At 45.3% G+C, this 24671-nt stretch overlaps 1 protein-coding gene across 1 annotated transcript; it reads right to left on the minus strand.

The window, feature by feature from the left end:
* Positions 1-450: 450 nt before the first annotated feature.
* Positions 451-11366, minus strand: LOC140898863 (transmembrane protein 17B). The gene is made up of 4 exons (XM_073313386.2): positions 11261-11366; positions 9985-10088; positions 8344-8457; positions 451-783 (listed from the first exon to the last, which is right to left on the minus strand). Exons 1-4 carry the CDS (start codon positions 11364-11366, stop codon positions 451-453), a joined length of 657 nt encoding a protein of 218 aa, XP_073169487.2.
* Positions 11367-24671: the final 13305 nt, after the last annotated feature.

Here is a 24671-nt window from a genome sequence, read left to right on the forward strand (position 1 = left end):
AACATGAAATAATGTGTTACCATAGACACTGTACCGAGAGTGATCAGGTAAGGTGAGCTATTACCAGCAGGAGAGAAAAACAAACAAACACACCCCCCCACACACACACCTTTTGTAGTGATAATCAAGGTGGACCATTTCCAGCAGTTGACAAGAACGTGTAAGGAACAGTGGAGGGGGGCAGGGGAGAACAAACATGGGGAAATAGTTTTACTTTGTGTAATGACACATCCACTCCCAGTCTTTATTCAAGCCTAATTTAATGGTGTCCAGTTTGCAAATTAATTCCAATTCAGCCGTCTCTCGCTGGAGTGTGTTTACGTTCATATAGGCCAGCTGTATCTCAGACATTTATTTTAAAGCATTCCCAGAAAAAAAAAATTTCCAGTCAATGGTTACTTAGTGCAGGAGGATGTTCTGGTGTTGCGGCTTCTTGCCTAGGGACCACGTTCACGTAGTATCAACTCCCTTCTCTCTCCTGTTGGCCAGCTGGCCGCTTCTGCCTGGATGGGCTGCCCTGCCTTGGCTCATGCTATGCCCTGATTGCCACGGTCTGCCTGCGTCCTCAAATTGTTTCAGGTAGAACTGTGTAGCAAGCTGCCTTGTCATCACTTTAAGTCCAAAGAAGGCCGCTGTGATCTCTGAGGCAAGAAACACCAGGTAAATGATATGCACAGCTGTCTCCAGGGGCAGCCGAATTATGTGCTCATCCGTGAGGAGGAAAAGCAGAAGGGGGAGCTGTATCAGGAAGGATAGGAGCAGGAATCCAGCGAGTTCAGGTACCTGCAGAAGCAAAGGAAGCCGAGAGGAAAGACTGAAAACACCACAGCAAACACTACAAAGAGAAGCATGCAGCCTAGGCTTTGGGACTGAGACATCAAGAGAATGTGTGAAGCGAGACACAGATCACCGTGTAGGACCTGGATCCCAGGACTGGGAATTCTATGCTCTAGAACTTAGCCATTCCCCCCTAAGCATCACCATAAAGGATGCTCCAGCATTTCACTCTCCCTTTGCTTGTCTGCTTAGCCTCCAGTGGGGCCCAGCCACAGCCACAGATCTTGCAGGACTTTTGACCCAAAGCGGAGTATAGCTGGATGCATAATTTATTTGACTCAGGTTATCCACTAACGGGTCTTGCTGAGCTAAGGAAGTGTGGGTCAGCGGGTAGGATATTAGCCTGCCACTCAGAAGACCTGGGTTTAATTCTCTCCTCTACCACAGACTTCCTGTGTGACCTTGGGCAAGTCACTTAGGGCTTGTGTGGACGAATAGCGCGAGACAGATTTACACTCGGGTTTGCTGAGCACTGAGTGTCCATGTGGACCCTGTTGCTATGCACTAAAAGTTTCATAGCATGCTTTGAAATACAAGTAGATCAAAGATCACTCAGGAACTGTTAGTGCATGCCAGCAGGTCCACACAGTCGGTTACTGCTTGGCAGGCTAATGAGAGGTAAGTTACACCCTAGCTTGCCACATGCTGTCCAGACAAGCTATCTGTCTCTGTTCCCAATCTGTAAAGTGGGGATAATCGTGCTTCCTACCCCACAGGGGGTTGTGCAGATGAATACATTAAAGACTGAGGGGCGCTCAGTGAGACATACCCAGGGTACAACTCAGACCAGTGAGTAGCTTCGTCACCCCTGCCCTACCTGGGGTGCCCTTTACAATGCCTTGCTGCTGTAGCCTCCAGCCTGGACTGCTCACAAACAGCCTCTAGCGTACAAGTCACACCCAGCTATGTCTGTGTGTGTGCTGCAGATAGCCAGCCACACTGTAGTTCTTACTGCAGAGTGACCCCAACACCTCCCAGCCATGTATGTCCTGTACTGCCCAGCCCTCTCCTGGACACTACAAGTTTATGTAACGTCCGTTATTTCTTTACCAAATGGGGTTTCCCCAGACACTTCAATTTAAACCCACTGAATTAGATAAAACAATAAAACAAGTTTATTAATCACAGAGAGAGATTTTAAGTGAGTACAAGTAATGAGGCATAAAAGTCAGAAATAGTTACAAGTAAAGATAAAACATAGCTGGTGCCTAACAAGCTCTGTTAAATTCAAAGCAAAGTTTTCTCATCACATGCTTTTAGCAGTCTTGCTGACCACATTTCTTAGGTCAGGACCCCTTCTCCCAGAATCTAATGAACACTTCCGTTGTCACTTCAGGTGCTGTGAATGCAATGGACAGGAAGAGGGGGTGGGATCCTTGGGATGTTTGTCTCTCCTTTTTATAATTTCAGTCCCCCTCTTGAAAACATTTCCAGCTGAGATGTATGTGGAAGGAAACCGTGTTGGTTTTTTCCACCTGGTTGAACTTCCTTTGTCTCCCCCGCTTGATGTGCTTATTGCCTAAATGCAAATTAAGCAAAGCACACATTCCTTTGTTTGAGACAGGCCTGTTTGCCAGCCTCTGTTTGGAACATGTGTTAATAACACCATGCAGTGGAATCTTATAAACTTCACATATAATGGTTGCCACGCATTTTACCAGGACAATAATGATCAGCAAATTATGAGTTTTCAAATGATACCTCACAAGGCGTATTTTGTGCAAAGATTATTACAATGGTATGTAGAGCATGGAAACAGGTACATTCTGTCACATTCAGACACTATGGTGAGGAGAGCCAGATAGGTGCCTTAGCCTAGGCTCGGCTGAGCTCAGCAGAGGACCCAGGGTATGTAAGAAGGTGACTGTAAACCACTTTTTCATTCGGGGGGGAGGGGGGGCGGAAGCACAAAATTCCTGGCATAGTTTAGGGCAGCCTAAGGGCTCCTGTCAGTTGCACCAGCCACAACAGTCCGTCCCATCCCCCACCCCCACCCCAGCTGGTGATCATGCTATAGCTCCACTCCATCCTGCCCTTGGAAACCTACACCCAAGGGGGAAAGGAGGTGATGTAAAGGCTACTATGCCTGCTTTATAGCAGCTGGGACTCAGCCTGGGATCCCTGTGGACTAGGGTGTCTTCTTAAGACAGAGCGGTCTTCTTTACAGTGATGCAAAGGAGATGGAATTAGTGCCAGGCTTACTATTCAATTAATTCAAAGTATTGGCCAGTTAATTTCCATGAATTATTCTTGGGCTTCAGGTCTCAAGATCATTCATAGTGAGGACCATCTCTTAACATATTTCTTCTCATACACGTGTCCCTGCTACTAGTTGGCACCTAGCCACTCCTTCCCTCCTTTTGCAATCACATAACTTCCCTATGGCAACTCCAGTGATCATTTTCATGGAAAGAGAACATTAGGGTGGGGGCAGGGGGAAATGATTTTGTACTTTGCTAAATTAGGAAAGTATTTCATGTACTTTTATATTCTTTTCATACAGTCACAGAAATGCCAGGCTGGAAGGGACCTTGAGAAGTCATCAAGTCCAGCCCTCCGCACTGAGGTAGGACCAAGTAAACCTTGACCTTCCCTGTCAGATGTTTGTATAACCTGTTCTTTAAAACCTCCACTGATGGGGATTCCACAGCCTCCCTTGGAAACTTAGTCCAGAGCTTAACTATCCTTATAGCTAGAAAGTGTTTCCTAATATCTAATCTAAATCCCCCTAGCTGCAAATTAAACCCATTACTTCTTGTCCTACCTTCAGTGGACATGGCTAATAATTGATAACAGTCTTCAAATATGTTAAGGGAAATTTTAAAGAGGACTATGATCAGGTGCCCCCTCAGGCTTCTTTTCTTTAGATTAAAGATGCCCACTTTTTTTTTTTTTTTAACCTTTCCTCATAGGTCAGGTTTTCTAAACTTTTGATCATTTTTGTTTCCCTCCTCTGGGCTCCCCAATCTGTCCACATATTTCCTGAAGTGTGGTGCACAGTACTCCAGCTGAGGCCTCACCAGAGCGGAGTAGAGTGGGACAATTATCTCCTGTGTTTTACATAGGACATGCCTGTTAATACACTCCAGCATTATATTAGCCTTTTTAGTAGGGCTGTTGATTAATTAGTTAACTCGCACAATTAACTCAAAAAATTAATCACAATTAATCACAGTTTTAATCACACTGTTTAATAAATTTCAATTGGTATTCTATTGTTTAATATTTGTGGATTTTTTTCCTACATTTTCAAAAATTTGATTTCAATTTACAACAGAGAATACAAAGTGTATAGTGCTCCTTTATATTACAAATATTTGCACTGTAAAAATGATAAACAAAAGAAATAGTATTTTTCAATTCACCTCATACAAGTACTGTAGTGCAATCTCTATCGTGCAACTTAGAAAGGTAGATTTTTTTGTTACATAACTGCACTCAAACAAAACAATGTAAAACTTTAGAGCCTACAAGTCTACTCAGTCCTACTTCTTGTTCAGCCAAATCACTAAGACAAACAAGTTTGTTTATATTTATGGGCGATAATGCTGCCTGCTTCTTATTTACACTGTCACCTGAAAATGAGGACAGGTGTTCTCATGGTACTGTTGCAGCAGGCATTGCTAGTTATTTGTGTCAGGTATGCTAAACATTCGTATGCCCCTTGATGCTTTGGCCACCATTCCAGAGTGTGATGTGACGCTGCATATTCTTTATAGAAATATGCTTATAATATGAATATGGCATAACTAAGATCTATTTTATGCAAGATGGGTCTTGTAAGATATCATTGGAAAGGTTATGATTTACTGAATATGATTATTCAATTTGTATGCATGAATCATTTCTGTATCTAAAGTTAGGAATATTGACTATGTAACAATTTCAACTCTGTGTGTACTTGGGAAACACCCACCAGACAGCAGTCCATCAGCCTTGATGGGCCATTAGGAAGAAACAATAATACTTTGAAGATACTAATCTCTCTCCTTCCTGAAAAGTGTTCTGGGACATTGTTTTGACACTGCAAGGTCAGGTGATAACATCACCTGGTATAAAGTACCACCTCAGACACTGCTTGTACTTTTCCACTGGAAACAGGGGCTTCCCACCTTATATAGATTCTATTTAAGCCTGGGAATCAAGGCAATCCAACACTCTTGTCCTTTGCCTTCCAACCCAAGAAGAAAGGATGCTGAAAGTACTGAAGAGACAAAGAAACTAAGCTGAGGGAAAGGCAAGGGCTGAGTCCAGACTAAGATAGGAGTCTACTTCGTAAAGAGAAATAACGAACTCTAAGCTACAGAAACTCTGCAATCTGCCTAAACAACATTTTGTAACCTGTGTCTTTAGTGTATTAAGCTTAGTTTGCGGGTTTTGTTTTATTTGCTCAGTAATCTGCTTTGTTCTAGTTGCTATCCCTTATAAGAACTACAAAAGGTAAATTTTAAGTTAATAAACTTATTTCTTGTTTATAACATAACCCAGTTTGTGTAATTACTATCTGGTGGGGCGGGAGGAAGAAGTCGTACATATCTCTTTCCACCTTAAGGGAGAGGGCAAATTTTTATGAGCTTGCACTGTGCTTTCTATACAGTGTGAGACAATATTATCGTGTGTGTACTCTCCAGAAGGGAGGTACACTTGAGTGCTGGACAATTTCCTGGCTGAGTCTTCCAATAGAGAGCTGTTTGCAGCCTCTGTGTGATTCTACAGCTGGTGCATCCCTACCTGTATGTGTGTGCGTGCACTGCAAGAGGCTGGAGAGCCTAATTCAGCAAAACAGGGACAGGGAGTCCAGGCTGATGAAGCAGAAGAAGCTCAGTGAAACCCTAGTACATCAGGTGACATCCTAGAAGGGGGGGGGTGGTCCAACCCAACACCCAGAGGACATGCTTCCATGCATTAAAAAAAAATGCGTTAATTAGATTTGTGACTGAACACCTTGGGGGAGAATTGTATGTCTCCTGCTCTGTTTTACCTGCATTCTGCCATATATTTCATGTTATATCAGTCTCAGATGACAACCCAACACATGTTGTTCAAATTAAGAACACATTCACTACAGATTTGACAAAATGCAAAGAAGGTACCTGTAGCAGAGTGTGGCAGGGCCCCCTTAGCTCCTTCCTCTGCTAAGTCCACAAAATCACTCAGACCCTGGGGTGAGTATCCACTGGAGAAGTTAATTCACAGGCTTGTTCCTACCATCATTTCACCATGTACAGTTGGCCCTTCACCATCTGAGGTCAGGGAAGAAATACCTCCCTGCTTCCCCTCCCTACCTTTACCCTTTCTTTCTACTCCCTCTTTGGCTTCCTTCCTCTGAGGTTTTTATATAGCCCCAGGCTAATTAGGTGACAGCTGTCTCTGCCTCCCCAATTAGGGCCAGGTTATCTCCAGTCAGCTCTAATCTTTCCCTCTAAATGGAAGCTGGCATGACAGAGGGCTGAATCAGCAACCCTTTGCCCCACACCCTGTCACAGTACCAATGTGAGATTTCTAAAGATAGCCACAGCACTCGAACCAAGTTTAAGAATCTGAAGTGCCTTCCAAAATTTGAGAGGGACGAGGTGTGGAGAATGCTTTCAGAAGTCTTGAGAGCACCAGTCTGATGCTGAAACTACAGAACCTGAACCACCAAAAGAGAAAATCAACCTTTTGTGGGTGGCATCTGACTCAGATGATGAAAATGAATGTGCGTCGCTTTGCACTGCTTTGAATTGTTATCAAGCAGAATCCATCATCGGCATGGATGCACGTCCTCTGGAATGGTGGGCGAAGCATGAAGGGACATAGGAATCTTTACCATATCTGGCACATAAATATCTTGTGACTCCAGCTACAACAGTGCCATGTGAATGCCTGTTCTCACTTTCAGGTGACATTGTAAACAAGAAGCAGGCAGCATTATCTCCTGCAAATGTAAAGAAACTTGTTTGTCTGAGCAATTGACTGAATAAGAAGTAGGATGGAGGGGACTTGTAGGTTCTGAAGTTTTACATTGTTTTATTTTTGAGTGCAGCTATTTTTTGTACATAATTCTACATTTGTAAGTTCAATGTTCATAATAAAGAGATTGCACTACAGTACTTGTATTAGGTGAATTGAAAAATACAAATATATTAAATACATATATTAAAATATTTCTTTTTTACAGTGCAAATATTTGTAATACAAATAAATATAAAGTGAGCACTGTACACTTTGTATTCTGTGTTGTAGCTGAAATATATTTGAAAATGTGGAAAACATCCAAAAATATTTAAATAAACCGTATTCTATTATTGTTTATCAGAGCGATTAATCTTTTTAAATCACTTGACAGCCCTATTTTTTCCCAACTGCATCACAATGCGGACTCGTACTCAATTTGTGATCTACTGTAACCCCCAGATCCTTTTCAACAGTACTAACAGCTAGCCAGTTATTCCCCCTTTTGTAGTTATGTATTTAATTTTTCCCTCTTAAGGGAGTATTTTGCACTTGTCTATATTGAATTTCATCTTTTTTATTTCAGACCAATTCTGCAATTTTTCAAGGTTGTTCTGAATTCAAATAATAGAATCATAGAATCTCAGGGTTGGAAGGGACTTCAGGAGGTCATCTAGTCCAACCCCCTGCTCAGAGCAGGACCAATCCCCAACTAAATCATCCCAGCCAGGGCTTTGTCAAGCCTGACCTTAAAAACCTCAAAGGAAGGAGATTCCGCCACCTCCCTTGATAACACATTCTAGTGCTTCACCACCCTCCTAGTGAAAAAGTTTTTCCTCATATCCAACCTAAACCTAAACCTCCCTCACTGCAACTTGAGACCATTACTCCTTGTTCTGTCATCTGCTACCACTGAGAACAGTCTAGATCCATCCTCTTTGGAACCCCCTTTCAGGTAGTTGAAAGTAGCTATCAAATCCCACCTCACACTTCTCTTCCGCAGACTAAACAATCCCAGTTCCCTCAGCCTCTCCTCATAAGTCATGTATTCCAGTCCCCTAATCATTTTTGTTGCCCTCCGCTGGACACTTTCCAATTTTTTTCACATCCTTCTTGTAGTGGGGGGCCCAAAACTGGACACAGTACTCCAGATGAGGCCTCACCAATGTCGAATAGAGGGGAATGATCACGTCCCTCGATCTGCTGGCAATGCCCCTACTTATACAGCCCAAAATGCCATTGGTCTTCTTGGCAACAAGGGCACACTGTTGACTCAAATCCAGCTTCTTGTCCACTGTAACCCCTAGGTCCTTTTCTGCAGAATCCTGCCCTCCAAAATGTGTGCAACTCATCTCAGCTTGGTGTCATCCGCAGATTCTATAAGCATATGCTCCATTCCATTATTCAAGTCATTAATGAAAATATTTGAGCTTCCCCCTGCAAGGGAGGTGTGACCAGCACACTTTCCACAGCTAAAGTGATGAAGAGTTTGAAGAGCTGAAGAGTTTGATGGGGAGCTGTAGCTGCCATGTCCTGGCCACTAGACTGCCCTGGCCTTGAGTCAGTTCTTACCTTTTCTTGCAGATTTCCAATGTATCCAAGATACAAGCGTAACCCGTCAGCTAATGCGAGAATCAGGAAGACAGCAACAAGGAGGAACTGATAGTAACAGGGCAGCAGGCTGTACTGTAATGGGAGGGCATTAGTGATATATCATCCCCCATTTCATCCCACCAGACCCACACCGACCACCAGCCCCAACACAAACCTCTCCCACCCCATCGCTCCATATAGTCACTCTCCATCCATTTAGAAATATAATACCAGGGTTGGAAGGGACCTCAGGAGGTCATCTAGTCCAACCCCCTGCTCAGAGCAGGACCAATCCCCAATTTTTGCCCTGATCCCAAATGGCCCCCTCAAGGATTGAACTCACAACCCCGGGTTTAGCAGGCCAATGCTCAAACCACTGAGCTATCCCTCCCCCTGCCTCCCTTACCTGCCACTGCCACCTCCCTTGTCAGGGTCTGGGACATGGGCAGTCATGACAAGTGGTTAAATCCAGAATCAGAGGCCAGGTGCCAGAGCCCAGGGTCAGAGCCAAAAATCAGAAATTTGAGCCAAGACTCAGAAGTGGGTTAGCTGGAAGGAGGCAAGGCAGGATAGGGGCGGTCACAGCCATTGACAATTGCTTCAAGCACCGATGATGATGACAACTGCTGCTGCTGGGCTTAAGAGCTGGTCTGCTGACTTTCCAGCCAATCAGGCAGTGTACTACAGGCCAGCTGTGCTTGTTAGGCTGCCAAGAGCCTGGCTTTGCTGATAGCCCAGATTTATGGATTCACAGAGTCCAAGGCCAGAAGGGACCATTGTGATCATCTGTCTGACCTCCAAAATAATTCCTAGAGCAGATTATTTAGAAAAACATCCAATCCTAATTTAAAAATGGTCAGTGATGGAGAATCCACCATGGCCCTTGGTAATTTGTTCCAGTGGTTAATTACTGTCACAGTTAAAAATTTGCACCTTATTTCCAGTCTAAATTTGTATAGCTTCAACTTCCAGCCATTGGATTATATTATACCTTTCTCTGCTAGACTGATTCTGTCTCTCCAGTGCTGACCATCGGCTCATTTCCCAGACTCTGCCCCACCCTGGACCCAGCTGTAACCAACAGGAGGAACTCTCACTTCCACCACTAGGCCTGACTGCCCATGGCCCCGTACCCTCCAGAGGGATGCTTCTTGCCCATGGGATGGATCAGGCAGCAAAATCCTCTCTTGGACTTCCCCTGGCCTGGACATTTAAACCAAATGAAAACATAAGAGGAGCCCAAGAAGTTTTGCCATTTGACAGGAGTTTCCATTTCTCAGGGTTTGAAATGGACCCATTTTGTGGTTACTTGTGTTTTGGGAAATGAAGGATTTTGATGGCTGGCTTGGAAATGGGTTCAAGAAAAGTTTTGATAAAAATCTCATGCAAAAATTAATGAAAAACAAAAACTTTCTAAAAGGTCAGTTTGAGAAAGAGTTTTTGAAAAAAGGCCATTTGTCGACAAAAACCCTTTCTGCTTGATAAACCCTGACCGGGACAGAGGCTTGGCTGACAGACTGCCAAGAAAGGACAATTGTGCAGTGGCTTGGGCACTGAAGGAATGTATTAGGTGGGACTTCACGCATCTTCTCAGTTCTAACATCCCTGATTATATGGTACCTTTAATGCCAGCATTATCCCCTCGGACAGGCACCAGAATGGGAAGTAGAAGACATTGAAGAATAGCATCATCTGGAGGGGCAGGCTGGACAGCACCTCATGCCCTGTGCAGGAATGAAAAGGCATAAGGTAGCAGGTCTTTCCCTTTGCCACACTGCAAATCCCAGTCTCACTGGGGAGAACCTGCCCACAAAATAGGCATTTTATTGAAGAACAAACCTGAGAATGCAGCCTGCCCTGCATAGCACATAGACACCGTCTATGAACACAGGAGCTTGGCCTGTCCCCAGGGGGTCAGGCCTGGCCCCTGAAGCCCAGTCTCCTGTTGCTGGCAGTAGCTAGCATCAGCTGCTAATGCAGAAAGTGCAGGAACTCCCCTGTGGGTGATCCTGATGGGGTTTCACTGTGACCCTTTTCAAGGTTGGCTTGTGGGTTTAGATCCCTTCCAAATTTTTTAATCCTCTCTAATGTAAATGTGGGTTTTCCCATTATCCACATACATGGTTGATGCTTTTATGATTCCCATCAACATCCTGGCATCAGCAATATCAAATGGCAGGGGGCTCTGCAGGTTAATCATATGATGGTATAAAACAAATTCCCTTTTGTACTAGGAACCAGTTTTGAACCAGTTTTGTACTTGCTGCCTCAGTTTCAGTAAATGCCCCTTGTTCTTGTATTAGGAGAAAGATCAGTAGGGTTAATAGATTCCAAGGCCAGAAGAGACCACTGTGATCATCTAGTCTGACTCGTATAACACAGGACAGAGATTTATCCCAAATAAGTTCCTGATCAACCTGTCCACTTCTGTCCTTATTCATGGCCTCTTCATCCTAAACAATCCCAACCTTTGCAATCTCTCCACCACATACCTGATGGGACAAGGATAATACAAAGAGATTCCCTGCCTGTACACCCATCCCGCTTCCCCTCCTTACTTGGAGCCCATCTCCTTCACTGCGCACCTTATTGTGTAAGGCCCCTCAGAGTGAGCACACAACACATGGGGCAGGCAAGGAAGGCTGGTGTTTGTGCTGCTCAGAGCTCGGCCTTTCTCAGTGCAGATTGTAGGAGACAAAAGCCTCTATTAATAGAATAAAGCAAAGTCCATTTTGACTTTGCAGCAGTAAAAGCAACAGCAAACACCCAAACACATTCCTGAAGCAGAGCCCCTGTAAGCGGTGTTGTAATCCACACTGGATCTGGGGCGGGTAGAGCAGAGAGTGTGCAGACCCTGACCTGGGCCCCAGGATTACTGTACTACCGAGTACTGTACCTGGATGGTAGATCTGGGCAGCTCTGCAATCCCTAGTTTTATTGTTGATGAACAGCGATCCACTGAAAGTTGTCAAGCCCCTTCGGACATTGTGAGGCAGAGCCATCAGCACCAGCTAAACCCGTTCTCCCTCCTGACCTGGATAAGATGGTATTAAAGAGAAGCTCTTTGGCTTTAATTAAATTATAGGACTGGCCTTCCAAGCTGCCACTCAGCCACTGTGCTGTGGTGGGAGATAGCACAGAAGGGAAAAGAAAGCCCTGGGCAGGTGTTGCCTGATCTATTGATTGTATAGTGATTATATTACTGATTTAGTTTCCCCGGTTAGCACTTGGAAGTTTGGTAGGTTCTGCTAGATCAGGCCCTATATTATCAGAATAACTGTTCAGTGGGAGCCCTGATGTGCATGGCTATAACACACACACACACACACGGGAAATCACACTAGGTTTATAATTTTATTAATACAGTTCACAAAGTCATGAATACTCTAACCCAGCAAGGCAGCTAGAGATAATACATAGACCTACACCAGCCCTTGCTGAACAGCCTGATGTGTCAGTTATCTTCCCCTTCACCATCACCAGCCGCTGTCATCTAAGCCTCTCCCCAGGATGCAGGCTGTTATAATGTGTTATATTGATGCCACTCTGCCTAATGCATATTCAGGAGGGGGTTCAGCCCCTTTTCCTTATTTGTAGTTCCTCCCCCTACTAATGTTGGGCTGCCCTTCTTCCATAGCTTATTAGTATATATGTCAATCAGTTACTATGGTATTCTTGTGGTCAGACATCTGCTGATGTTCCTAACTTTAAAAAAAAAAAGCTGGTATAAAGTAGCATCTTGTGATTACCTGTCAGCAGTTTAGTCCCTACAGCATTCTGCCTTGTGCTGTTTTATGATCTAGGGTCACTCCTGGTTAGCTACTCCTGTTAAGGCTTTGTGCCTTGATAAGTTTAGCTAAGCTACTGTCTTACAGTTGTTGAGGCTTATAAACTCATTGCATTACTGCCTTAATTTACACCTGTGCCTCATCTAGCAACTACCTACAGATATCATCTAGGCTACCCAGGTGAGTTCCCTGGCGAGTGCTGTGGCCACTGGCTCTGGGACTCTGTAGCCCTAGTGGGAGGAATGTTGGTTGGAGCAACGTGGCTGGTTAGAATAGCTCAGCAGCCTGTTGAGCTGACCAGATCCGGCTCGGGGCCCAATTCACAGCTAGCTCCAGTGGGGTTGCAATGACTCCCATGGGCAGTGAGTCCTTCTCCTCCTAGGCCACAGGAGCCAGCAGTAGTGGAAAATGGGATGGAACAAATTAAACAGTGGTGGCAGCAAGTCAAATATTATGAAGAGAGAGGCACCAGGATGGACCCTGAACTCCATCTAGGACCACGCCAGGGTACAGCCATGCCCTAGTGATGGAAGCAGTGGGTGCAGGGAATAGCACCAGGGTCCTACATGATGAAATACAACGCTATCACCACAACCCTCGTTTCCTCAGAGCAACCAGTGAACAACTGGTCTCAAGGGATGAGGGCCAAGCCACTCAGCTGCAGATATCAGGTGTGCCGCTCAAACCAGCAATGACCACGGGAAAGTGACAGAGGTGAAGACAGAAGACCGGCTTCCAGATGGCAGAGAGCAATAGCATGAAGGGGAACAAAATAAAACCACAGCCATATGAAGAGTTGTTAGGTTGTTTGATCATCTCAAAGATTCTACTGTCCATTGAAGTCAGTTGCCTTGTAGGAAGAGAGGTGCTAGAATAGTTGTAAATAACATTCCACACAAAGATGGACTACAAGCCATCAGGAACACTATCCCCGATAACATCACGGCAAACCTGGTGGCTGAACTTTGTCCCCAAATGTGAAATAGTTATGGGTGAGGACAAAGTCACAATGTATACCTTCAAATCAGCGGCACTGCTATGGGTACCTGCATGGCCCGACAGTATGCCAACATTTTTATGGCTGACTTAGAACAACGCTTCCTCAGCTCTCGTCCCTAATGCCCCTACTCTACTTGGGCTACACTGATGACATCTTCATCATCTGGACTCATGGCAAAGAAGCCCTTGAGGAATTCCACCATGATTTCAACAATTTCCATCCCACCAACAATCTCAGCCTGGAACAGTCCACACAAGAGATCCACTTCCTGGACACTATGGTGCTAATAAGCGATGGTCACATAAACACCACCCTATACCGGAAACCTACTGACCGCTATTCCTACCTACATGCCTCCAGCTTTCACCCAGACCACACCATACGATCCATTGTCTACAGCCAAGCTCTACGATACAACCGCATTTGCTCCAACCACTCAGACAGAGACAAACACCTACAAGTTCTCTATCAAGCATTCTTACAACTACAATACCCACCTGCTGAAGTGAAGAAACAGATTGACAGAGCCAGAAGAGTACCCAGAAGTCACCTACTACAGGACAGGCCCAACAAAGAAAATAACAGAACGCCACTAGCCATCACCTTCAGCCCCCAACTAAAATCTCTCCAATGCATCATCAAGGATCTACAATCTATCCTGAAGGACGACCCATTACTCTCACAGATCTTGGGAGACAGGACAGTCCTTGCTTACAGACAGCCCCCAACCTGAAGCAAATACTCACCAGTAGCCACATACCTCACAACAGAACCACTAACCCAGGAACCTATCCTTGCAACAAAGCCCCTTGCCAACTGTGCTCACATATCTATTCAGGGGACACCATCATAGGGCCTAATCACATCAGCCACACTATCAGAGGCTCGTTCACCTGCACATCTACCAAAGTGATATATGCCATCATGTGCCAGCAATGCCCCTCTGCCATGTACATTGGTCAAACTGGACAGTCTCTACATAAAAGAATAAATGGACACAAATTAGATGTCAAGAATTATAACATTCAAAAACCATTCGGAGAACACTTCAATTTCTCTGGTCACTCGATTAGAGACCTAAAAGTGACAATTCTTCAACAAAAAGACTTCAAAAAACAGACTCCAACGAGAGACTGCTGAATCGGAATTAATTTGTAAACTGGATACAATTAACTTCGGCTTGAATAGAGACTGGGAGTGGATGGGTCATTACACAAAGTAAAACTATTTCCCCACCCTCACTGTTCCTCAGACGTTCTTGTCAACTGCTGGAAATGGCCCACCTTGATTATCACTACAAAAGGTTTTCTTCGCCCCGCCCCCACTCTCCTGCTGGTATTAGCTCATCTTAAGTGATCACTCTCCTTACAGTGTGTATGGTAACACCCAGTGTTTCATGTTCTGTGTGTATATAAATATCCCCACTTGTATTTTCCACTGAATGCATCCGATGAAGTGAGCTGTAGCTCATGAACGCTTATGCTCAAATAAATTTGTTAGTCCCTAAGGTGCCACAAGTACTCCTTTTCTTATTGCGAATACAGACTAACACGGCTGCTACTCTGAAGAAAGCAGCATTTTGTGTGTCTCTCTGTATGCGCATGTAGTTAGTACTGTAAGTCTAAAGAGTGCCATCTGCTGGCACAAACATGAGGTCTGCAGTATCTATTTCAATAGCTTCCACCCCACCATCAACTTCAGCCTGGACCAAGCTACACGGGAGGTCCACTTCCTAGATACCACAGTGCAAATAAGTGATGGTCACGTTAACACCACCCTGTCATAAATGTAAAGGGAAGGGTTAACCCCTTTAAAATCCCTCCTGGCCAGAGGAAAAATCCTCTCACCTGTAAAGGGTTAAGAAGCTAAAGGTAACCTCGCTGGCACCTGACCAAAATGACCAATGAGGAGACAAGATACTTTCAAAGGCTGGGAGGAGGGAGAGAAACAAAGGGTCTGTGTCTGTTGGTATGCTGCTTTGCCGGGGACAGAACAGGAATGGAGTCTTAGAACTTTTAGTAAGTAATCTAGCTAGGTATGCGTTAGATTATGATTTCTTTAAATGACTGAGGAAAGAATTGTGCTGAGTAGAATGACTATTTCTGTCTGTGTGTCTTTTTTGTAACTTAAGGTTTTGCCTAGAGGGATTCTCTATGTTTTGAATCTAATTACCCTGTAAGGTACCTACCATCCTGATTTTACAGGGGTGATTCCTTTACTCCTATTTACTTCTATTTCTATTAAAAGTCTTCTTGTAAGAAAACTGAATGCTTTTTCGTTGTTCTCAGATCCAAGGGTTTGGGTCTGTGGTCACCTATGCAAATTGGTGAGGATTTTTACCAAACCTTTCCCAGGAAGTGGGGTGCAAGGATTGGGAGGATTTTGGGGGGAAAGACATGTCCAAACTGCGTTTCCCAGTAAACCCAGTTAGAGTTTGGTGGTGGCAGTGGTTATTCCAAGGACAAAGGATAAAATTAATTTGTACCTTGGGGAAGTTTTAACCTAAGCTGGTAAAAGTAAGCTTAGGAGGTTTTCATGCAGGTCCCCACATCTGTACCCTAGAGTTCAGAGTGGGGGAGGAACCTTGACACACCCATACTGAAAACCCACCGACCGCTACGCCTACATTCATGCCTCCAGCTTCCATCCCGGACACACCACACAATCCATTGTCTACAGCCAAGCGCTGAGGTACAACCGCATTTGCTCCAACCCCTCAGACAGCGACCAACACCTATAAGATCTTAACCAAGCATTCTCAAAACTACAATACCCACATGAGGAAATAAGGAAACAGATCAACAGAGCCAGACATGTACCCAGAAGCCTCCTGCTGCAAGACAAGCCCAAGAAAGAAACCAACAGAACTCCACTGGCCATCACATACAGTCCTCAGCTAAAACCTCTCCAATGCATCAGTGATCTACAACCCATCCTGGACAATGATCCCCCACTTTCACAGGTCTTGGGAGGCAGGGCAGTCCTCGCCTACAGACAAACCGCCAACCTTAAGTATATTCTCACTAGCAACGACACACTGCACCATAGTAACTCTAACTCAGGAACCAATCCATGCAACAAACCTCAATGCCAACGCTGCCCACATATCTACACCAGCGACACCATCACAAGTCCTAACCAGATCAGCCACACCATCACCGGTTCATTCACCTACACGTCCACCAATGTAATGTACGCCATCACGTGCCAGCAATGCCCCTCTGCTCTGTACATTGGCCAAACTAGACAGTCCCTACATAAAAGGATAAATGGACACAAATCAGATATTAGGAATGGCAATATACAAAAACCTGTAGAAGGACACTTCAACCTCCCTGGACACACAAGAGCAGATTTAAAGGTAGCCATCCTGCAGCAAAAAAACTTCAGGACCAGACTTCAAAGAGAAACTGCTGAGCTTCAGTTCATTTGTAAATTTGACACCATCAATTTAGGATTAAACAAAGACTGTGACTGGCTTGCCAACTACAAAAGCAGTTTCTCCTCCCTTGGTGTTCACACCTCAACTAATAGAAGAGGGCCTCATCCTACCTGACTGAACTAACCTCGTTATCCCTAGCCTGATTCTTGCTTGTATATTTATACCTGCCTCTGGAAATTTCCACTACATGCATCGGACGAAGTGGGTATTCACCCACAAAAGTTTATGCTCCAATACGTCTGTTAGTCTATAAGGTGCCACAGGACTCTTTGCTGCTTTTACGGTATCCATATACTAGACTACAGAATTGTCACTCCGAAGCCCAAAATGTCTGTTGAGTCAGTCTGAAGTGATAGAAACAGCTACAAGAGTGAGAGCTCTTCTCATTCCTAATATTGTTGCCTGTTTTAGATTTGAGTGGCTGGTCAAATGTTGGGGCTTTAGGGACGTTCCAGGTGGAAGCAGAATATTGTCTTTGATGCAGTCGTGTTTACTTACAAGGAACGTACAAAGTCCTTCTTCTCTGAGCACAGGACAAAATGAACGGTTCCTTACAGCCCCAAGCATCTTTAGCAACACACCAAAAAGAACAGGAGTACTTGTGGCACCGTAGAGACTAACAAATTTATTAGAGCATAAGCTTTCGTGGGCTACAGCCCACTTTATCGGATGCATAGAATGGAACATATAGTAAGAAAATATATATATACACATATAGAGAAGGTGGAAGTTGCCATACAAACTGTAAGAGGCTAATTAATTAAGATGAGCTATTATCAGCAGGAGAAAAAAAACGTTTGTAGTGATAATCAAGATGGCCCATTTAGACAGTTGACAAGAAAAAAGCTCTCTCTAGCTTTTACCAGGAATACTCGGCTTTCTTGCTTTTTGCCACTTCCTCCTCTCCTCTAGCCCCTTGTCTGTTCCGAGTTTCTGCGTGCGCACGCACACGTGCACACACTCCCACCTTAGCCCACATTGGTGGTAGTTTCTGGGCTGATTCTATTTGACTTGTTTCAGATGTGGCCCCTGAACTGTCTCTTACAACTCTCTCAAGTGAAGAGTGTGTTTACATGTCAGTCTGAACGAGGCAGCCCATAACAAGGTTTAACTCAGCTCACGACAGTATCAGCAGGTTCAGATATCACTGGGTTTTGCAGTCTGCTAGGTTCCAATTTTTAAGTTCTCAGCCATTTGACTTTACGCATTACACCCCTGTGGAGTACAGCTACAGTAATGCATGTACCTGTGCTAGGACAAGAGTCCTCCACCACTGTGGTATCAGAGAACTCAGCCAATCACCATCATTACTCTACAGCTAATTTGCATGCAACAATTTCATTGGTTGTATGAGGGCGACCAGGGCTGGCTCTAGGCACCAGCAAAACAAGCAGGTGCTTGGGGGGCAAATTTCGAGGGGCCGCATTCTGGTGCCAGCCAGGCCGCCCCTAGAAATGTGCCCTCGCCGCCCCAGCTCGCTTCCGCACGCTCCCCTGAGCGCACCGCCACCACTCCGCTTCTCCTCCGTCCCTCCCTCCCAGGCTTGCTGCGCGCAGAACAGCTGTTAACCCTGGGAGGGAGGGAGGAGAAGCCGAGTGGCGGCATGCTTGGGGGAGGCGGTGGGGGTGGAGTAGAGGTGAGCTGGGGTGGGGAGCGGTTCCTCTGCCGCCCCCCATTACTTCCTGCACTCCCCCCGCTCTGCCTGCTCCCCTGAACGTGCTGCCTCTCCCTTGCCGGGGGAGGGGGAAGAAGCGGAGTGGCGGCGTGTTCACGAGAGCAGGCGGAGCTAGGGCGGGGCAGCCGCAGGAAGCAATTGGGGGGGCAAATGCGGCACATCCGGGGAGGAGGCGGGGCCGAGGATTTGGGGAAGGGGTTGGGCACGAAAAAAAAGTGGGGGTGGCCAAAATTTTTTTTGCTTGGGGTGGCAAAAAGCCTAGAGCCGGCCCTGAGGGTGACTGCACAGTTTATAGATTACGTGGCTCAACTGCCACACCTGTGTGCCCAACTGCTGCCCACACAAATCAACACAAAGAAATCTCCCAGCACAACCCCTCTCACACACACACAAACATCAACACAACCACACACAATAATGCCAAATATCACTCTGAAGTCTAGAATGTCTGTAGGGTCAGAGTGAAGTGATGGAAACAGCTACAAGTAAGGTCAAGGGCTCATTTTGTTCACAGTATCATCAGTGTGACAACCCGTTCCTCCCATCCAGCCCCCAGATGAACAGATGTCACATATATAGACAGACCTGGTGACTCTTTATTTGGTACCACTGCTGCCACCATTCCAGTATTCACTCCTTGTCTCTTCAAAAAGAAAAGCAGGACTTGTGGCACCTTAGCAACTAACACATTTATTTGAGCATCAGCTTTCGTGCATCCAATGAAGTGAGCTGTAGCTCACGAAAGCTGATGCTCAAATAAATTGGTTAGTCTCTAAGATGCCACAAGTCCTGCTTTTCTTTTTGCAGATACAGACTAACACAGCTGCTACTCTGATCCTTGTCTCTTGTAGGCTTACACTTAAGGGTTTTAGCGTTTTCTCCCCAGGAACTGGAATCCCAGAGATGCACTCTAGCAGGTGGTAATTATTATGTGGCATCACTTTGAGAAGCAGCAGTCAGGTGTCTAAATAACTTAGTAGCACATATCAGACTTAGCCTGAGAGCTAGTGAAAACAACATCTTATTTATTACAATAAGAACAAATCTCATCTAATATGGAACTAGAAGCATTAAAGAAATAGTTCTATACACAGAAACTGCTCACAGATGTCTATGTCAGTCTGTCTTGAGTCTTAATTATTTACAGATCTACAAACTTTGTGCCATGACCTGTCTGTCCTGAATAAGACTCTAGGGATGTACTCTGTGCAGATAGCCACTCCTAATGCCACAGCCACACTGTTGTTTTTAGTGTACTAGCTCAATCAGAGCTAGCGTGGGTACGTGTCAGTGAGCTGGGAATTATAGCTCCAGCACCAGTGTAGACGGTACCCTTAGAATCCCTTTCAGCACCTAACTCTCCCCATACAATACGTTGGGAGCTTGGCTGCCTAATTCAGGCTGTGAATCCCACTGGACAGTAGGGTGCTTAGATGTTAGGTGTTGCAATGCCTACATACCTTTGTGCATCTAACCCTAGTAAGCTCCGCAGTGAAGGGACTGTCTATCACTGTAGGTCTGTACAGTGTCTAGTGCAATGGGACCCTGTTCTTCATGGTTTCCCTCCTAGGGTAGATGTGTGAGGCTGTGCTCAGTTATAAGGTTTGTGAAGTGCAGAGAGCTACTCCTATGAGCCAGCTGCAAAGCTTACTAAAGGGTAGGAAGGACAGCCCAGTGGCTAGGAAGCTGACTTGGGAGATGTAGAATCAGTTCCCTGCTCTGCCACAGATGCCCTGTGTGGCCTTGGTCTTGTCATTTAGGGCCAGATTCATAAAGGTATTTAGGAACCTAGTGGGATTTAAACATTTTTTTTTAAAATCCCACCAGGCACCTATGTCTATAGGAGCCCAAACATCTCACAAATCTGGCTCTAACACTCTGTCAACCTCAAAGAGCCATCAGTTACATGGAAGGTGAAATAACCAGGATGATAAACCTGGCTCGCTCCCAGAACAGGTCAGATAATAAGTGGACCATGTGAAAGGAAAACAGAGGTGTGGTGGGTTGCCCTACCCGCACTGCAACCTAACCTGGGACTCAGATTCAGGGGAGATGCTATCAGAGGTGATTTGAAACCAAATACAGCAAGCTGTTCTGGTCCAACTTCAAAGAGGGAATCTAGCTGCAGGATAGGGATTTATATTAGCTCAGTTCTGAAGACGCTGTCTTCCTGCAATGCTGGAGAGGAAAATCCCTGCTCTTTTAAAGTAACTCTGGCGGTTACTAAATCAGGCTTTCCAAAAACTCTTTATCCAATGTTTTATTAAAATGTCCTTGTTATTTTTAGATTACTAGGTTTTAAAGCCAGAAGGGAGCATTCTGATCATGCAGTCTGACCTCCTGTACATCACAGGGCCAGAGAATTTCACTCAGTGATTCCTGCATCACCCCCAGTACATCATGGTTGAGCTAGAGCAGACCTTTTTGAGGAAAAAAAAAAACCCTCCAACATTCATTTAAAGATTCAGGTGATGGAGAATCCACCAAGTCCCCTGGTAATCTGTTCCAACAGTTAAAATACACTCTGTACAGAAATGGCAATTTCCTGCAATATTCTTGAAAAAACATTATTGAATTGAGGTCCAATGCACTAAATGCAAAGTTTAGGTATTATTGTGCCTCAGGCTTGCAAGTAACCTCTCTGGGGGGAAGATGGGATGTAAGGCCTGGCTGATCAAAGGACTATACTGAACAAAATGCCAGACAAGAATGGACTTTTGGGGCAAACAAAGTCAAGAGGTTTGCTTGGGGAAATCTCCATGGGGAGGTGAATGCCAATCCCCACTCCACACTGTTATGCAAAATCCCAGCCTTTAGAAGCTACCTTGTGAAGAGTGAGCCCCTGTTAACTGATCACCTGTTTCATGAGGCCAAAATCAAAGCCACAAGCTGCATCAAGGAAAGAGATACCTGTTCATGTTGGTTCTGGTTCAGAATCAGAGATAGTTGTGAACTTGTAACCATAGGCAAAACCCATTGTGGGTTTTGAAGGACTGACACCTACTAGGTTGGAGTTATGGGGGAGTGTCATGGGTCAGGTACACCGGATCAAAGGGCATCAGGTTGTGGGAGGATCAAAGTAGAGATTTAGTGGCCCAGTGGCCTGAGGCCATGCAGCTGCCCCTCGGTGCAGGGCAGCGTGGCCCGAGCAGCTATGGTCAGTAGGACAATCCTTCTGCTGTGCAGTTCACCCCTCTAGGTGTCAGCTGCCCCACTGGCAGGGCAGGGGGACCCAGGCCCACCACGCTCCACCAGCGCGTCTACAATCAGTCTCGTCACTTGGTACCTTAGTCCTGATCCTTAGGTCGCTTCCTCTCCTTTCTTCCAAGGCTGGTAGTCTCCTGCCCTCTGCTGTCTCTCCGATGTTGGCAGAGACAGTGCTTCACTGGAGCCTCAGCCAGGTTGGCTTCTGGAGCTCTGGCAGTTTCCCTCAGAGGACCTGCAACACACATCTGTTCTCACTAATGGCCAGCCTAGACTGACCTGAGCTACTTCCTTTTATACTCTGGTTCCAGCTAGAGCATGCACAGCAGGGGCATGGCTGCCTCCAGCCACAGAGTGTGGTTAATCCCTTCTGAACCAGTTCAGGATAAGTACATCCCATCACAGGGTGATCTCTGGTAAGCTTATTAGCATGAGGGTATGTTCCTTTATTGCTTTATTATGTTTTCTTTGTAATGTTTTCACCTTAATAAATATGCTTGCTTAAAAAAGAGCTGTGTGGTAACTTGTAACTGGTGGCAATTACACTACTTATAGCCCTCTAAGAGCAAGCAAAGCACAGACACTGGTCTATTTAGGCAATCTGGCTTGCTGGGAATATCACAGTGCAGGCAGGGAACCCTGCAGTCTGGGAAAAACCGCAATCATGAGGGAGAGACACATGGGTCTCTACTGAAAAGAAGTGATGACTGAAGAGTTGGGAGCTTAGAGCAGGTGCCCTTGCGGGACCAGACAGGGGGAATACAGGTGCAGTTGCCCTGGCCTGTGACACACTCATTATTAAAACTTTGCCACATTTATTTCCAAATTGAATTTTCCTGACTTCAACCTCTAGCAGTTGAATTTTGTTAACTCTTTGCTGGACTAAAACAGTATTGTTCTCCTTGTGTACGAAATTACAGACAGTGATCAAGTCACCTCTTAGCCTTCTCTTCAATACACTAAGGGTTAGGGAACCAGAAGGTAAGCAGTCTTGCCTAGTGGTCAGAGCAGGAGTCCTGGTCAAGGAACAGCACTGAGGGACAGCATTGACAGATTTAACTGCCAATGACCAGAGCCAGGGGTTGAGACAGAACCAAAGCTGAGGGCTGGAGCTGGGATCAGATACCAAATGTCAAAGCCAAGGGTTAAACCGAGAGCTGGAGTTAGAGGTCATAGCCAGGATTGGTAACCGATGGTCACCAGTGAGCTGTAAGGCCAGGAGCTGGAGGAGAGGCAAGGATCAGGAGCACAGTGGGAATGGGGAGTGAAGGCAGGAGTGAGGCAGGAGCCAGGAGCAGAGCAGGAATCAGGAACAGGGTTGGGTGCAGAATGCAGGCACGAGCAGGGTCCAATGCAGAAGCAGGAAATCACCTAGTAGCTCAACTTCCTGTGCCTTTTTCTGGCTTAAACAGCCTGCTTGGACCAACTGGTGGAGCTGGGTGATCCTCCAATCAGGGCTCCCATGTGTGGTGCCTTGGACGAGGCTATAGTCCTGCTAGCTCCTGGGACCCCCACATTTCAGCAGACATTGGGTGGTGGCCAGGATGCGACAGCTGTCTGGGGATGCGCAGGCCTGCATTTGAGACCCAGGGCATTGCATCCATTACACTGAGCTCCTTTAATCTGTTTTCCAGACTCTAAGTCACTCTTGTAGTTCTTCTCTGGACCCGCCCCAATTTTTCAGCAACCTTCTATAACTGGGCATTGTATACAGGCTGTGGTCTCACCAGGGCCTTACACGAAGATCATATAATGTCCCTACTTCTCATTGATATTCCCCTCTTCATACGGCTAAGGCTCGCATTAGCCTTCTTAGCCACAATATCATACCCGAAATGAGCACGTATTCTCCTTTTCAGCCACTGCTTTCCAGGGTACAGTCCCTCAGCCAGTCAGCATTCCTAGATGCATGACCTTGCATTGTGCTGCATTACAGCTTCTATTGCTTGCTTGCATCCAGCTTATCGAGCAATACAGATTTCCCTGTATCAGGGACCTGTTCTACTCATTATTTGCCACACACCCCAATATTTGTGCCATCTGCAGACTTTGCCGGTAGTGATTTTAAGTTTTCTTCCATATGACTGACAAAGACACTGAATAGCGTTGGGCTGAAAACTGATCCATACAGGACCCTACTAGACAGACCCCACTCTTTGATGACTCCCCATTTGTAAGAAAAGCTCCTTGGCAGGAAAATGGAAGGGTAGAGGATCTGGGGGTAGCTTAATGGTAGGCAAATAAATGACAATAATAATCTGCTGGAAGTTTGGACTTTATTATTCAGGTTATATTTATATTCATCCATGCAGAGCACTAGATGAATATGCAGATTCTCCCTATAAGTGTCTACAGTGAGGAAAGGAAGATTAGCCAACTATAATCAGAACATTTGTCAGTACAGATGATGACAACAATAGATAAGACAACGTCTCCTCATCTCCCTTCTCACACAGATCCTCACACACTGCCCGCTCCTCCCCTCACACTCCTCCTACAGTTCACAGTCACTCATTACCCTCTCAGGAGGGGCTTCATTATAATCATTCTAATTATTGCTAATTTAAAAATTCTGAAAGGAACAAAAGGAAAAAGGGAAGGAAGGGAAAGAAAGGCACCACGGGAGTGCCCCACTTGAATGCCCTATAACTGATTACAGTCAGGCGGGATATAATGTCGACCTGGGCCTGACTCTCTCACATTGTGTTGCACCTAGCTCCTGTTAAATCTAATGGCAGCCGTGTGTATGTAACTGCAGGAGAATCAGCTCAGAGATCTGTTCATTATGCATTGCAAAGTGCTGATGGCATTCACAATAAATAAGATTGTCAAAGTCCATGCACATCACTGCGTGTTAAGCTTGGATTCTCTTTCCATGCCATACACAATTGCTTCTTCCTCAGGGTAGGTTTTGGCAGCTCTGTTTTGCACAGTGATGATGATGAGGATGCTATATATCGCCCACTAGCAGAACACTATTCTTTGAACAGCAAACGGATCTGGTCAAAAAAGGAAAAAACACAATTTCACAACAAATTTATTTTGGTTTGAAATGAAACCTTTTCCAGTTTTCAGGAATTTTGTGCATCGTTTCAAATCAAAGTTCTATCTAAATTTTTATCAAAACCAATATTGCCCTTATGTTTTGCTAAAACCTGACTTTTCGATAAACAAAAAATTTTGATTAAAAAATGTCAG

The sequence above is a fragment of the Lepidochelys kempii genome, chromosome 15, assembly GCF_965140285.1.
Source record: "Lepidochelys kempii isolate rLepKem1 chromosome 15, rLepKem1.hap1, whole genome shotgun sequence".
Classification (NCBI taxonomy): domain Eukaryota; kingdom Metazoa; phylum Chordata; order Testudines; family Cheloniidae; genus Lepidochelys; species Lepidochelys kempii.

Excerpts from the sequence above, each read along its gene's own strand:
- LOC140898863 (XM_073313386.2), bottom strand. The coding sequence starts at position 11,366 with ATGGCTCTGCCTCACAATGTCCGAAGGGGCTTGACAACTTTCAGTGGA. Across the intron at positions 10,089-11,260 it reads TGCCCAGATCTACCATCCAG|GGCATGAGGTGCTGTCCAGC; the intron begins GTACAGTACTCG and ends ATTCCTGCACAG. Across the intron at positions 8,458-9,984 it reads GGATAATGCTGGCATTAAAG|TACAGCCTGCTGCCCTGTTA; the intron begins GTACCATATAAT and ends CTCCCATTACAG.